This window comes from Brachyistius frenatus, unplaced genomic scaffold (genome assembly GCF_029030835.1).
Source record: "Brachyistius frenatus isolate BFR_SWC_R1_liver_20210118 unplaced genomic scaffold, ASM2903083v1 Contig_410, whole genome shotgun sequence".
NCBI classification, from domain to species: Eukaryota; Metazoa; Chordata; class Actinopteri; family Embiotocidae; genus Brachyistius; species Brachyistius frenatus.
Genome location: NW_027211009.1, coordinates 1 through 13441, shown reverse-complemented (window position 1 = coordinate 13441; position 13441 = coordinate 1). Strand labels below are relative to the sequence as shown.

General features: G+C 46.3%; 1 protein-coding gene across 1 annotated transcript; it reads left to right on the top strand.

Moving 5' to 3' along the window:
• Positions 1-467: 467 nt before the first annotated feature.
• Positions 468-12981, top strand: LOC138636853 (titin-like; the record flags this gene model as incomplete). The annotated part of the gene is made up of 18 exons (XM_069725126.1): positions 468-680; positions 5137-5240; positions 5689-5892; positions 6500-6787; positions 7023-7105; positions 7736-7950; positions 8030-8129; positions 8343-8489; positions 9051-9305; positions 9394-9507; positions 10028-10252; positions 10519-10578; positions 10749-11007; positions 11210-11279; positions 11369-11566; positions 12280-12422; positions 12509-12657; positions 12754-12981. Coding segments are annotated over exons 2-18 (2829 nt in total), but the record flags the coding sequence as incomplete, so codon positions are not given.
• Between the last annotated feature and the right edge of the window lie 460 nt (positions 12982-13441).

Here is a 13441-nt window from a genome sequence, read left to right as displayed (position 1 = left end):
TCATTAGGTGTCTTTAGGTGTTTTAAGGTGTCTTTCTGTTTTTAGGTTCAGAGGTTCAAAGATTTTTTTATTTAAATCAGAAGCTTCATCTGAACGAAACTTTAAAATCTTTCAGTTAATCAGTGAAGTTTCCTCTTCATGTGAAATATGTGATGAGTCAGTGATTGAACGAACAGTGGACGGTGAGCTGTTGGTAAAGAGTTCTTAAAGCTACACAGTATTTCCTTCATATTGATCATGTGATTGATCAGTGGATCAATCAATTAAAACCCTCCTGATTCTCTCTGATCATTAGGATGGGTCTCTGTTCTCTGACAGGTGGAACAAGTTTCATAAAATGTCTGCTGTCCTCCCATGATGCCCTGCAGCTCTGCGCACGGCTGACCAATGGCAGGCGCTGCCCCCTGTGATGTCACAGCGGTATAAAGGCCCCTTCTGGACGGCCGGCTGCTCTGAGCAGAGTCAGCGTTCCCGGCCTGAACGCCTCGGCTGGAGGACTGCTGTGAGGAGGAGAACCAGAACTACAAGGCGGGTCTGCCTGTAGTTTAATTGGGTTCTGAGGTTCATCGAGGCTCAACTGTTCTCCTCTTGGATTTTCACACAACGTTTCTGGATAAAGATCTGAGTCTTCCTGCATATAGCCCGGATCAGGGCTTCAGGCATCCTTGTGCTGCTCACAGGTAAGTGAAGTTTTCAGAGCTGTGATTGACAGGCGGCAGCTGATGGACCAGACTCCATTCATGTTTTGGGGACTTTATAACAAAGTGTTTGTTTGAGCTGGTTCTGAGCTGAAGGTGAGAGCGGCGCCCAGAATAGCTGCTGAGAGCATCAGAGAGGATCTCAGCAGGGTGATGGCTTTTTAAGGGAATCAGCAGCAGGCTATCAGTGTCGGCTCAGCTATGTGCCACATGTAGCTGTCAGTCAGCCGAGGTGGGGGTGGAGGTTGGAGGGGGGTGAGGGGGGCTATTTATAGTGTTGGTGTCCTGTGTTAACTAACATCCCCCCCTCGTAACATTACCCAGAGCTCTGTGGCTGGAAGTGACTGACACCTCAGGGAGGCTTTTATTTTGGAGGGGAAAGAACAGCTGGCTTTGTTATTTTTAGGCTCCACAGATCGTTCTCCTCTGAGGAAGACTCTGGCTCTTCATCAGCCCAAAGATGATTCAGGAACACATGAAGAAGAGCAGAAACGCTGAGTCAGCTCTCAGATCAGCTGATCGATGGTCTTTGAATGAGTGACTCCATGTGATGTGTTTTATTTTGAAGGAGGAGAAAGATCTTGCTGGTTTTTCTGATCATCCTGTTCCATCACTTCTTTTATAAACGTCAGCAGAGCACAGATTCATCTCAGCGAACAAAAAGAAAAAGATTCATTTAGATTTTTATGAGATTAAAATCAGTTTTAAAAAGTCACTTGTGACACAAGTGTTTGTTTTATTAGAATATATTTACTGAGTCTTTATCAGGATATAAAACATCATTATGAATGATAAGTAAGAGTATGTAAAGAGGAAATAATGTGAAACTATCACAACAAACAACCATTCAAAACAAGATTTTAAATGAAATGATGAAATTAACAACAGATTCAGAATGTTTTAAATATGAATAAAATCACATTAATATGTTAAAAAAAAAAAAAGAAAAAAGAACAAAGCAGAGTTATTATCTGTGTATAAATTATTATTGTCACTGATGCATTTGATGTTGTTTTTACTGCTTCATATAGTTTTATGAATCACTCGGCAGAGAAATACTAAAAGCTGAACACGTGTGCTGATTTATAACTCCTTCAGCTGGTTTCATGAAGTGTCATCAGACGTATCAATAAAACAAAAATATAAAAATTTGAGACAGAAATCAACCTGATGTAAAGCAGGTTTAATGTTTAAATCAGTGTTTGTGTTTATCTATACAAAATACCTTTAATAATTGAATGATTTAATATTAATATAATTCATCTTTGATTTCCCCTGAAGAGACATTAACACACTGATCAGGATGAAACCGTTTAAGATGTTTGATCCTCATCGGTTTCTGGAGGGTTCATTAAGCCGGTCCTGATGACATCACAGTCGGTCCATTGTGATATTATATCACAAACTAAATAAAACATGTAATCTAAATGTTTTCATATTGTGGAGCAATTCACTCTAAAATATAAAACCTTTTGTTAGTGTGATCTCCGTTTCCATGGCAACACATGGGGTATGACTAACAGCTAGAAAACAATTAGTCGCGTCAGTAGACTCTTATGTAACGTACGTAATGTTCACTATTCCAGGAAGTAGTCCGACCCTTAGCAACCACCTAGCAACAGAGAGGATTTCTAGTCTCTATCTGAATAAATACAGAACACAGAAACACTAAACTGCTCAGCTAGCTCAGTCTGGTTGGAAGTAATATATGTGATGAACAAAGATATCTGATGAACAAATATATCCATGGATTCAAGTGTTTTTAACATTTTAGTACCGTGTCGTATGTTAAAACCAAACCGGTCCAGCTAGCCGCCACTAGGATTGTAAGTGCATGACTATCCGTGGTGTTACGGTACGGGTGCTCGGAGCGACCATTGGGTCATTTAATAGACCTATAACAAGTAGAAACTACATTATATTACATATTATATGAAATTCTATTCTAATTCTATATTCCCGTTGAGGAGGTGGAGTGATATTTCTAGTGATGAGCAGGATGTGATGTCATGATGATTTGTTCCAAAGGTTTTTTATCAGATCTCTGGATCAGAACTTCTGGTTTTATCATGTTTATTCTGCACTGAACAATTGAATTTTTTTTTAGTTGCGCTTGTCACTGTCACCAGCCATCCAATCACAGTGAGGGGGGGGGGGACACAAACATGGTTAACTATGACACTAGTCTCTGATTGGTCTGCCCTTCAGAGCAGCTGAGTGAATGCTAACACAGCCGAGTTCCCAGACTGTCTTCACAGAAGAAAGGTGAAGCTGTGAGCGATAGGTGGGTGAAGCCAGGCATCTGGAGACAAGTATTAAAGCTGATGTTGGAGGTGCTGCTGCAGCGCCACCTTCAGGACGGTTGGCTTCATGTCATTCAGGGCAGCTGTCTGTCCAACACATTGAGCTGCTGGTGTTTTATTCCGAAGGGATGAGCTCTGGACTCACCTGTCAAACACCCCGTTGTTTGTTTGTTGTTGTTTGTTTGTTTACTGCAGGAGCTGATTGGTCCGTTTTCACCTGCTTCTACTTTCCTGTTTAAACTTTAATCAGCTTTAATCTGACACTTCCTGTTTCCTCCACTTCCTGTCCAGCAGAGAAACAAACTTCAGGTTTGAATGTTCTCATGAAGCTTCAGCTTTTATTGAAAAACAATCAGTGCAGCTGATCAGTCGTCAATAACTCAGAGAGCTGTGTTTGTGTCATACAGACTTATGTTGTGGTTCATAAGCATCTTGTTTCTGTGGAAACAGACTGTAAACGCTGGCGTTGACACAGCAGGGGGCGCTGCAGGGGGAGGAGTCTGAGGTCTGAACATCTGCTGGAACAAATAATAAATACATTTTTATTAAAAACAAAATTAGATCAATTACTCTCATTGAGTCTAAACAGAGACACCCCCACCCTCCACCTCTGAGGACTGGGCTGAAACCTGACACCTGGGGGGGATCAGGTCCTCGGGAGGGGGGGGCAGTCAGGTGCTGTAATCTGCTGCGGGTTTTTCATCCAGACCCCGGGGAGCCCCCCCCCCTCTCCGGCCACTCCCCAGGGTCAGATCTCCCAGAATAATCCAGCAGACTGTCTGTCAGCAGGAGTGGCCATGTTTTTTGGTTGCGTTATGTACGTTTTATTGTGTTTGTTTGTGTTGTGTATATTTGCGTTGTGTTTTTGGCATTGTTTTTTGTGTTGTGTATGTTTGCGTTGTGTATGTTTGCATTGTTTGTTTGCATTGTGTTTGTTTGCATTGTGTATGTTTGCATTGTGTTTGTTTGCGTTGTTTGTTTGCATTGTTTTTTGCATTGTGTTTGTTTGCTTTGTTTGTTTGCATTATGTATGTTTGCGTTGTGTATGTTTGCGTTGTGTATGTTTGCGTTGTGTATGTTTACGTTGTTTGTTTGCATTGTGTTTGTTTGCATTGTTTGTTTGCATTGTTTTTTGCGTTGTGTTTGTCTGCATTGTGTATGTTTGCGTTGTGTTTGTTTGCGGTGTTTTTTTGCGTTGTGTTTGTCTGCCATTTGTTTTTTTGTGTTGTGTTTGTTTGCGTTGTGTTTTTTTACGTTGTGTTTGCTTGTGTTGTGTATGTTTGCGTTGTGTTTGTTTGTGCTGTGTGTTTGTGTTGTTTGTTTGCATTGTGTTTGTCTGCGTTGTTTTTTTGCATTGTGTTTGTCTGCCATTTGTTTTTTTGTGTTGTGTTTGTCTGCGTTGTTTTTTTGCGTTGTGTTTGTTTGCGATGTGTTTGTGTTGTTTGTTTGCGTTGTGTTTGTCTGCCATTTGGTTTTTGTGTTGTGTTTTTTTATGTTGTGTATGTTTGCGCTATGTTTGTCTGCTTTGTGTTTTTTTGCGTTGTGTATGTTTGCGTTGTGTTTCTTTGCAGTGTGTTTTTGCGTTGTGTTTGTTTGCACTGTGTTTGTTTGTGTTGTGTTTGTTTGCGTTGTGTATGTTTGTGTTGTTTGCGTTGTGTTTGTTTGCGTTGTGTATGTTTGCGTTGTTTGTTTGTTTGCGTTGTGTTTGTTTGCGTTGTGTATGTTTGTATTGTGTTTGTTTGCGTTGTGTATGTTTGCGTTGTGTATGTTTGCATTGTTTGTTTGTGTTGTGTTTGTTTGCGTTGTGTTTGTTTGCATTGTGTATGTTTGCGTTGTGTTTGTTTGTGTTGTGTTTGTTTGCGTTGTGTTTCTTTGCGGTGTTTTTTTTGCGTTGTGTTTGCGCTGTGTACGTTTGCGTTGTGTTTGTTTGCGTTGTGTACATTTGCGTTGTGTTTGTTTGCATTGTGTACATTTGCGTTGTGTATGTTTGCATTGTGTACGTTTGCGTTGTGTATGTTTGCGTTGTTTTTTTGTGTTATGTTTGTTTACGTTGTGTTTGTCTGTGTTGTGGTTTTTTTTGTGTTGTGTTTGTGTTGCCAGACGACTGAAGTGTGTTTCTGTGTGTGTCTCCGCAGGGTGCCGACCATCATGTCAACACAGGCACCGACGTTCACGCAGCCGCTGCAGAGCGTCGTGGCACTAGAGGGTAGTGCTGCGACGTTCGAGGCTCAAGTTAATGGTAAGAATGTTTCAGGGCTGTTGAGAGAAAACAGAAGACATTTTTTTTTTCTCACCTTGCAGTTTCTACTTTTTTTTCCGCAATTTTACTGCAAAAAATATCAGAAAACTGTATCTCTTGTTTTTGAAGATCACAAACTTACTCTGTTCGGTACTGAAAGATTTGTGGTATATCATAGCATTTCTGAGAGCTATGTACAGTTAGCAACAGTTAGCACGTCAACACATGTTTAGCCTATCTTGGCATAAGGCAGGAATCGGCTAAGCTGCTAGCATAATTCCATGATAAGAGAAACAACCCCATGCTTGCTATCTTGTGCTAAGCTAGGCTAACAGTTTCCCCTGTTCCCAGTCTTTGTGCTAAGCTAGGCTATACATGTCCCCATCAGTGAGTCAGAATGTTTGGGTTCTCTGACAGCGGTCCGGTCCGGTTCTGCTCTCCTCTGCAGGTTCTCCAGTTCCTGAGGTGAGCTGGTTCCGTGATGGCCAGGTTCTTTCCGCCGCCGCTCTGCCCGGCGTTCAGATCTCGTTCAGCGATGGCCGCGCTGTTCTGAGGATCCCCGCTGTGACCGCCGCACACAGCGGAAGGTTTTCTGTCAGAGCCACCAATGGCGCCGGACAAGCTACAAGCACCGCTGAACTCCTCGTTACAGGTGAGACTTTATCACAGGTGAGACAGTAACACAGGTGAGACTTTATCACAGGTGAGACTGTAGCACAGGTGAGACTTTGCTAAGCTCCGCCCATCATGAAACTCAGACAGGTAATTGACGTAGTGGAGACTCTCACGCTGAGCTGAAATGAAACATGAACAGAAAGGATGTAGCCCCGCCTCTCGAGACAGTGGAAGGGGAAATACTGTTACACGTGTGCACCTATTGAAACAAGTACTTCCATTACAGTGTTTCTATGACACCACGCTGTAAATAACACCTGTACCTGATGAGAGCGTCCGAGTTTCAATTTGAGTCTAAATTTATGCTGCTGTCAGCTGAAGGGGGCGGAACCTGTTACTCAATCCCGTGATAAAACCGATATAGAAGCAGCTGCTGCAGCATAACTTTCCTTAAGAGGACCTTCAGGTTTATGAAGTGATTAACAAGTCGGACTGTATCCAGAGAGGATCATGGGTCACAGAACACGCCAACTACACGGCAAGGAGTTAATCTCATACCGCCTATTTGTCCGTGTGACCTCACATTCGTTCCAGTTTGCTGCTGCTCAGAACAGAGTTCTCATCCTTGTGTTTTGTGTCTGCAGCGGAGACGGCGCCCCCGAACTTCCTTCAGAGACTGCAGACTCAGACGGTGAGGCAGGGCAGCCAGGTGAGGCTGGACGTCCGGGTCAGCGGGATCCCCACACCTGTGGTGAAGTTTTACCGAGAGGGAGCCGAGATCCAGAGCTCCGCCGACTTCAGGATCCTCCAGGACGGAGACCTGTACGGTCTGCTGATCGCCGAGGCCTTCCCAGAGGATTCTGGGACGTATTCTGTGACCGCCACCAACAGCAGCGGCCGGGCCACCTCCACTGCAGAGCTGCTGGTTCAGGGTAAGCCCCGCCCACCTATACCAGCATCTCCTGTTGAGACGGCAGCATCTTAAAGAGCCAGTCAGAAGATTATAGATGACCACATCAGAAACATGTTGTTATCATACCCACTTCAACCTGAACCTGTGTGTGTGTGTGTGTGTGTGTGTGTGTGTGTGTGTGTGTGTGTGTGTGTGTGTGTGTGTGTGTGTGTGTGTGTGTGTGTGTGTGTGTGTGTGTGTGTGTGTGTGTGCAGGTGAAGAGGCTGTACCCACTAAGAAATCCAAGACAATTGTGTCCAAGTCCCAGATGGCGACTTCCCAGACCAGAGTGCAGAGGGTGAGACATGAGCTGATCTAAAATAACTGGACCAGTGTTGGACTCCCTCAGTGTTTGACTCCATGTTTGACTCCCTGTTTCACTCCCTCAGTGTTTGACTCGGTTTTTGACTCCCTCTGTGTTTGACTCCCTCGGTGTTTCACTCAGTGTTGGTGACGTCAGGTGAAGTTTTTATTTGACCTTTGACCCTGAAGTTGGTGTCTTCTCCCAGAAGGTGGAGGCGAGTTTCCTAAGTGTTTGACTTAGTGTTTGACACCCTCGGTGTTTGACTCCCTCGGTGTTTGACTCCCTCAGTATTTGACTCGGTGTTTGACTCCCTCTGTGTTTGACTCCCTCAGTGGTTGACTCAGTGTTTGACTCCCTCATTGTTTGACTCAGTGTTTGACTCCCTCGTTGTTTGACTCCCTCTGTGTTTGACTCCCTCAGTGTTTGACTCGGTGTTTGACTCCCTCATTGTTTGACTCAGTGTTTGACTACCTCAGTGTTTGACTCAGTATTTGACTACCTCAGTGTTTGACTCCCTCGTTGTTTGACTCAGTGTTTGACTCCCTCGGTGTTTCACTCAGTGTTGGTGACGTCAGGTGAAGTTTTTATTTGACCTTTGACCCTGAAGTTGGTGTCTTCTCTCAGAAGGTGGAGGCGAGTTTCCAGGCCACCACCATGATGGAGATGCACGTTGAAGCAGGAATGATGACTCAGCATTTGGCTCACAAAACCCCCCCGCGGGTTCCCCCAAAGCCGACCTCCAAGTCCCCCCCGTCTTTCGTTTCCAAGGTGACGGGAGGACGCCAGCAGTCCCCCTCCCCCGTCAGACATGTGAAAGGACCGACGCCCACACCTGTCAGGTAGGAACACCGTCGACGGCAGGAAATGATGTCAGAGTGTGTCGCTGTTTCCTCACCTGCATCCTGTTGTTCTCTGCAGATCTGTGTCCCCTTCCACCAGACTGTCCATGTCCTCCTCCACCAGACTGTCCGTGTCACCCATCAGACCCGTCAAGTCTCCCATTATGACCCGCAAACAGGTGAGAGCATCCACCAGGAGGGACCGACTGTTTCCTGAAAGTGTTTGGTCATCTAAATGTTTGAGTGAACCGTGACCAGCTGGCAGAACGTCTGTGGTCGGTTCTTTTTCCACATGTAGTGTAAAAGTGTGTGTGGTGCTCTGAAATGATCAAACGGTTGAAGAACATATCAGACTGACGGCTTTTCCGTCGTCTCACTGCCCCCCTCTGCAGATCTCCTCCTCGACAGAGGTCCTGCCGCCCTGGAAGCTGGGAGAGTATGTGGGTGAAGCCAGCTACACCAGCATGACCAGCGTCAGCAGCTCCACCCAACTCCACATGGAGAAGCACTGGGAGCAGCAGGTTGCTGCCACCAGAGAGGTGAGGAGGCAGAGTCACAACCACACCTGTGTGGTCTGATGAGTGTTTTTATCTGCAGGTAGGAGGAAGCACAGCTCTCTGTTTGATGATAATGATGATAAGTGGGATCATGCTGCCTCCACCTGTGTGTTAACGTGTTGATGTTATGCTGTGACTGCGTCAGGACGAGCATGGTTCCCACCACAGTAAGAGCGTTGCTGTGGCGACTACACCGGTCCAAACAGAATACTGGTCCAAACAGAACACTGGTCCAAATACTACACAGGTCCAAACACTACACAGGTCCAAACAGAACACATGCCCAAACATAACACATGTCCAAACAGGCCCGGTTCAGTGTGATAGTGGTGAGCAGAGTTCTAATGGATCGAACACAGAGCCCTGTGGGACACCGTGACGTTCACACTGTATAAACTCCTCCTCTTCTTCACCTTCATCTCTGTCTCATGAGACCACAGAAGAAGAAGCGTTAACTCAGCAGACTGCATGTTGTCCTGGACTCAGTGGGGGGGCATTGTGTTCAAGCTGTCCGTCCAGTGTCCTCGTCTGTTGTGTCTTCAGGCGAGGGGAGAGAAGAAGGCTGAGGCGGTGGCCACAGTGGTGGCCGCCGTTGACCTGGCTCGAGTCCGCCGTCCCGCTCAGGGTGAGGGGGGCGGGGCCGAGGAGGAGGAGGAGTCTGTGGAGGAGGAGATGAAGCAGCAGGCGGCAACGACCGCACAGAAACCACAACCTGTTCCCCCTGCTGGGGCCTCAGAGCAGCACACAGTCCAGGTCCCCGGGGTGTCCCAGGTGTCCCAGGTGTCCCAAGTGTCCCAGGTCGGAGGAGTTCACTGACTTCCTGTTGGATAATGTCTGATGATGTGTCGCTGTCTAACCACTCATCGCCCTCTGTTGGTCACTCCAGATTCAGAGGACATCAGAAACGTCCTCCCACGTGGACACAGGTGTCCTCCCGTCTCCAGTTCCACATTTCACAGTTTCTAAAGTTTCTGTTCCCAAACATGAATGTAGCGCCGAGGTAAGGCGAGCAGCCCCTCCCACCCCTCCCACCCCTACGACCTCCATCCCATCGTTAACACACGTCTCCATCCACAGTGTGGTGTGTTCTTTGGTTCACTCCCTCCTCCCCTCCATCTTTAAACACCTCTTGTGGTTGCTTCAAACATGGCTTCAGGTTCCCTCTTAGACCACATGAAGATGTTCTGGATCCAGTTTTGATCTGACCCTCATCTTCATGTGGGGGTCCAGTACTCTGATGTAAAGTCCAGTCCAAGTCTGATTACTCACATGAAACAGGTTTTTTTTTTTTTTGTAAGAACTGCAGTTTGTTCTGAAACTGCTGATATTAAAAGTTTTATTTTGAGAACTTCCTCTTTTGATGAACTGTTTCCTGTTGTCTGCCGGCCCTGAGCCACATTTCGAGTTCAGACTCTGACTAAACACGCCCCTCCATCACTGACTCCGCCCACTAACCCCCAGCAGGACGTGGACGTGTTGTTTGTTCTTGATGGTTAATGCTCTTCTCGTTGGCCGGTCAGGTGTCCATCGCCAGCTCTGCCATCGCCACTCTGCACAAAGAGCTGTCCTCGCCCTCCTTGCCCAGAAAGATCATCAAACCCGTCAAGTCTCCCAGTCCATCTCGCAGGGCGGGGGTCCGGGTGATGCCGGAGCCCCTCCCACCGCCTTTTAAAGAGATCAGATATCAGTTTGAGGGCGGGGCTTCCGCAGTGAGTGAGGAGGAGTTTGAGGACTGGGAACCTCAGGTTGGTCCTCCTGCTGTACCCCTTTCACCTCCCCCAGTTAACCCCGTGTGGACTCCCTCTCTTCACCGTAACGCAGCAGCCAATCAAACGCTGCCCTTCACCCACCTCATGAAGACTCCTCCTCCTGTCTTCACCTGTTGACCTCCATCTTCTGCCCTCTCTGCAGGGTTTTTCTCTGTCCTAACCAGCTTCCCCCTCCATCCTCACAGAGCACCCCCTGCTGTCAATGTGACCATGTCTCACTCCTGCTGTTGTTTGTTCCTCAGGAGGCTGTCGTGGTCCCGACCCGAGCCCAGGAGCCCGTGGTGCCTCCCACTCTCATCGCTGTGAGTACTTTACCGTCCACTTCCTGTTTCCATCCTTCAAAATAGAACTCTGCTGAGGTGAATTTTACACATGGACTCCTAGTCCCGCTCCAGTCCCACTCCAGTCCCACTCCACCGTGAGGAGAGCATCAAGTTGTTCAGGTGTGTGACGGCTCGCTGTCTCCTTTCAGGGATTGAAGAACACGAATGTGACGGAGGGCGAGTCGGTGGTCCTGGAGTGTCAAATCAGCGGTCAGCCGACTCCCGTCGTCATGTGGTTCAGAGAGGACTACAAGATCGAGAGCTCCATCGACTTCCAGATCAGCTACGAGAGCGGATTTGCCCGGCTGGTGATCCGCGAGGCATTCGCCGAAGACAGCGGACGCTTCACCTGCACCGCCACCAGCGAGGCGGGAACCGTCAGCACCTCCTGCTACCTGCTCGTCAAAGGTAAGCGTGGTCAGAGAATCAGTAGACAAACATTAACATCGTCATACACATAAATGTCGACCTGCTGCTGCTTTTGTCTTGTTGATGTGGTTTAAAAGACAAGGAAAGTTTACAGGATTTATATCAAATAAAAAGACCAAAACATGCAAACACACACGTTTCCAGGTTTTCGATAAAACTCCCTCTTGCTCCCTCTCTGCAGTGTCAGAAGAAATTGAGAGCAGAGAGGAGATGATGACTGTCACTGAAATTGGAATTACACAAGCGAAAACGTGAGTCATTAAAGTCTGGTATATTTTAACAAAGCAGACAGTAAGTTTCCACAGCTGCAGTTTCTGATCAAGCTGTTGCTTCCTGTCAGCGTTGCCGTGGAGACGAAGGAGCAGATAGTGATGGAGGTGAGCGCAGGAGAACAAGCTGCTCCCTTCTTCATCAGGAAACCCACCGTCCAGAAGCTGGTGGAGGGAGGAAGTGTCATGTTCGAATGTCAGGTCGGAGGAAGCCCCAAACCGCACATCATCTGGAAGAAGAGCGGCGTGCCGCTCACCACCGGATACAGGTATGAACCTCTGATGTTTCACATCAAAGGTGAATACGTGAGGAATATTTCAGTGTAATAAAAACAAAAACAAATCATCACCTTAAACATTACAGGGAGAAACCTAACAATTCAACAGTAACAGCATGAGGAACAGCTGGAGAGGAATCTCCCTTTAATGTTGCAAACAGCCTGTAACCACCCCAAAAAACTAAACTGAAGATCATGAAAACGTCTTTTCTTAGAAACTTGATTTTACGGAACAATTTCATGAATAAAAGCTAACTGCACCAGTCTTGCTCTGTGGGCTAGCTAACATCGGTTTGCTGCAGCTATTTCAGAGAACATCTTGGCATCTTCAATCATGTAGCTGACATGTTAGCAACCACTCCATCACCAATGACCTGTTTTTCATGTTTAATGACCCAAGCCATATTACAATATGTCATTATTAACCATTAGTATGACATATATAATATAACCAGTACTAGTGATACCAGTCGGTAATAACTGTTGGCTAACTTAGCTAGTTAGAAAAGGCTCGCTAGCATCTTGCCAGCCTCTTGTGGTTGAGGGAATATATTCGGTTCCATGTTCTTTGTAAACCTGCTTAAATTAAGTCAACTGTTGTGGTACAACAGACACACATGGTGGACAAGAGGGCGAACTGAATATGACCTTGTGTCTTTGTTTACAGGTTGTAGTAGCTAACGCGCCTTGTTTTCTGCCATCAGATATAAAGTTGCCTACAAGAAGGAGACAGGAGAATGCAGACTGGAGATCTCCATGACATTTGCAGATGATGCTGGAGAATACTCTGTCTTCATCAAGAATCCTCATGGAGAAACCTCAGCCTCCGCCGGTCTGCTGGAGGAAGGTACTGGCATCCTTCTGTTTGGAAAAATGTTTGAATGCATGAATGAAAGCTTTGACGTGTCAGTGACTCAGTCTCTGCGTCTACAGAACAATATGAAACGTATATGAAGCAGCAGGACGTGACGTATAAAACTGAAGTGACAACGACGGTGGTTCAGGAGCCCCTTGCGGTCCCGAGCCTGTATGAATCGGACCAGAGGAGGGTGACGACCCCCATGAGCTTTGTCTCGGAAACGGTACTTTCTGTCGACAGATTCATAATTCAGTGATAACAAGTCTCAGTAATCCACAGCTCATATCTAATGTTCAACACTACCAATGTTTTTTTGCAGGAATTCCTCATTTCAGCCTTTGAAGAGAGGATCATCCAGGAGATCGAGCTCCGTATCATGAGGATCTCCTACAGAGAGCTGGTGGTGGAGGACGGAGAGCTGGCGGTGACTGTAGCGGATGAGGAGGCAGTGCAGCCGGCCTTCAACACGCCTGTCAAGAACTACAGGATCATGGATGGGATGGGCGTCACATTTCACTGCAAGATGACTGGAGCGCCGCTGCCCAAGGTACTGATATCATCTGGATGTAAAATCTAGTCTGAATATAATAAACCAGCTTTGACCAGTTCAAGCCAAGGCTGGGTATGTCTGATCTACTGATGTCCCTGTAGGTGTGTTTAAAAGACTCTGATGAACCGTTTAATGTTTGTAATGAAGTTATGACCAGCTCTGTGTAATGTCGTCTTCACTGAGAACAACTTGTGTCATGGCTGCCGTACTGTCCATCATTTCATCAGTTATTCTGAGTAATTGTCTCAAACCGTCTCTCAGGCTCCACTCAGGATTTCTTTATATTTATAGTGTAACTACAGTTTTGAACTGAAATGTCCTTGTTTCTCAGGGGTCCAAATGTTCCCAATAGTTCATATTTACAGGGTTTTTACAAAAGTTAATGTGATTCAAAAACTTAGATCATAACAACACGACCCTACAGTCTGTGGTAGGTAAAAAAATAATGTTGTTTTGG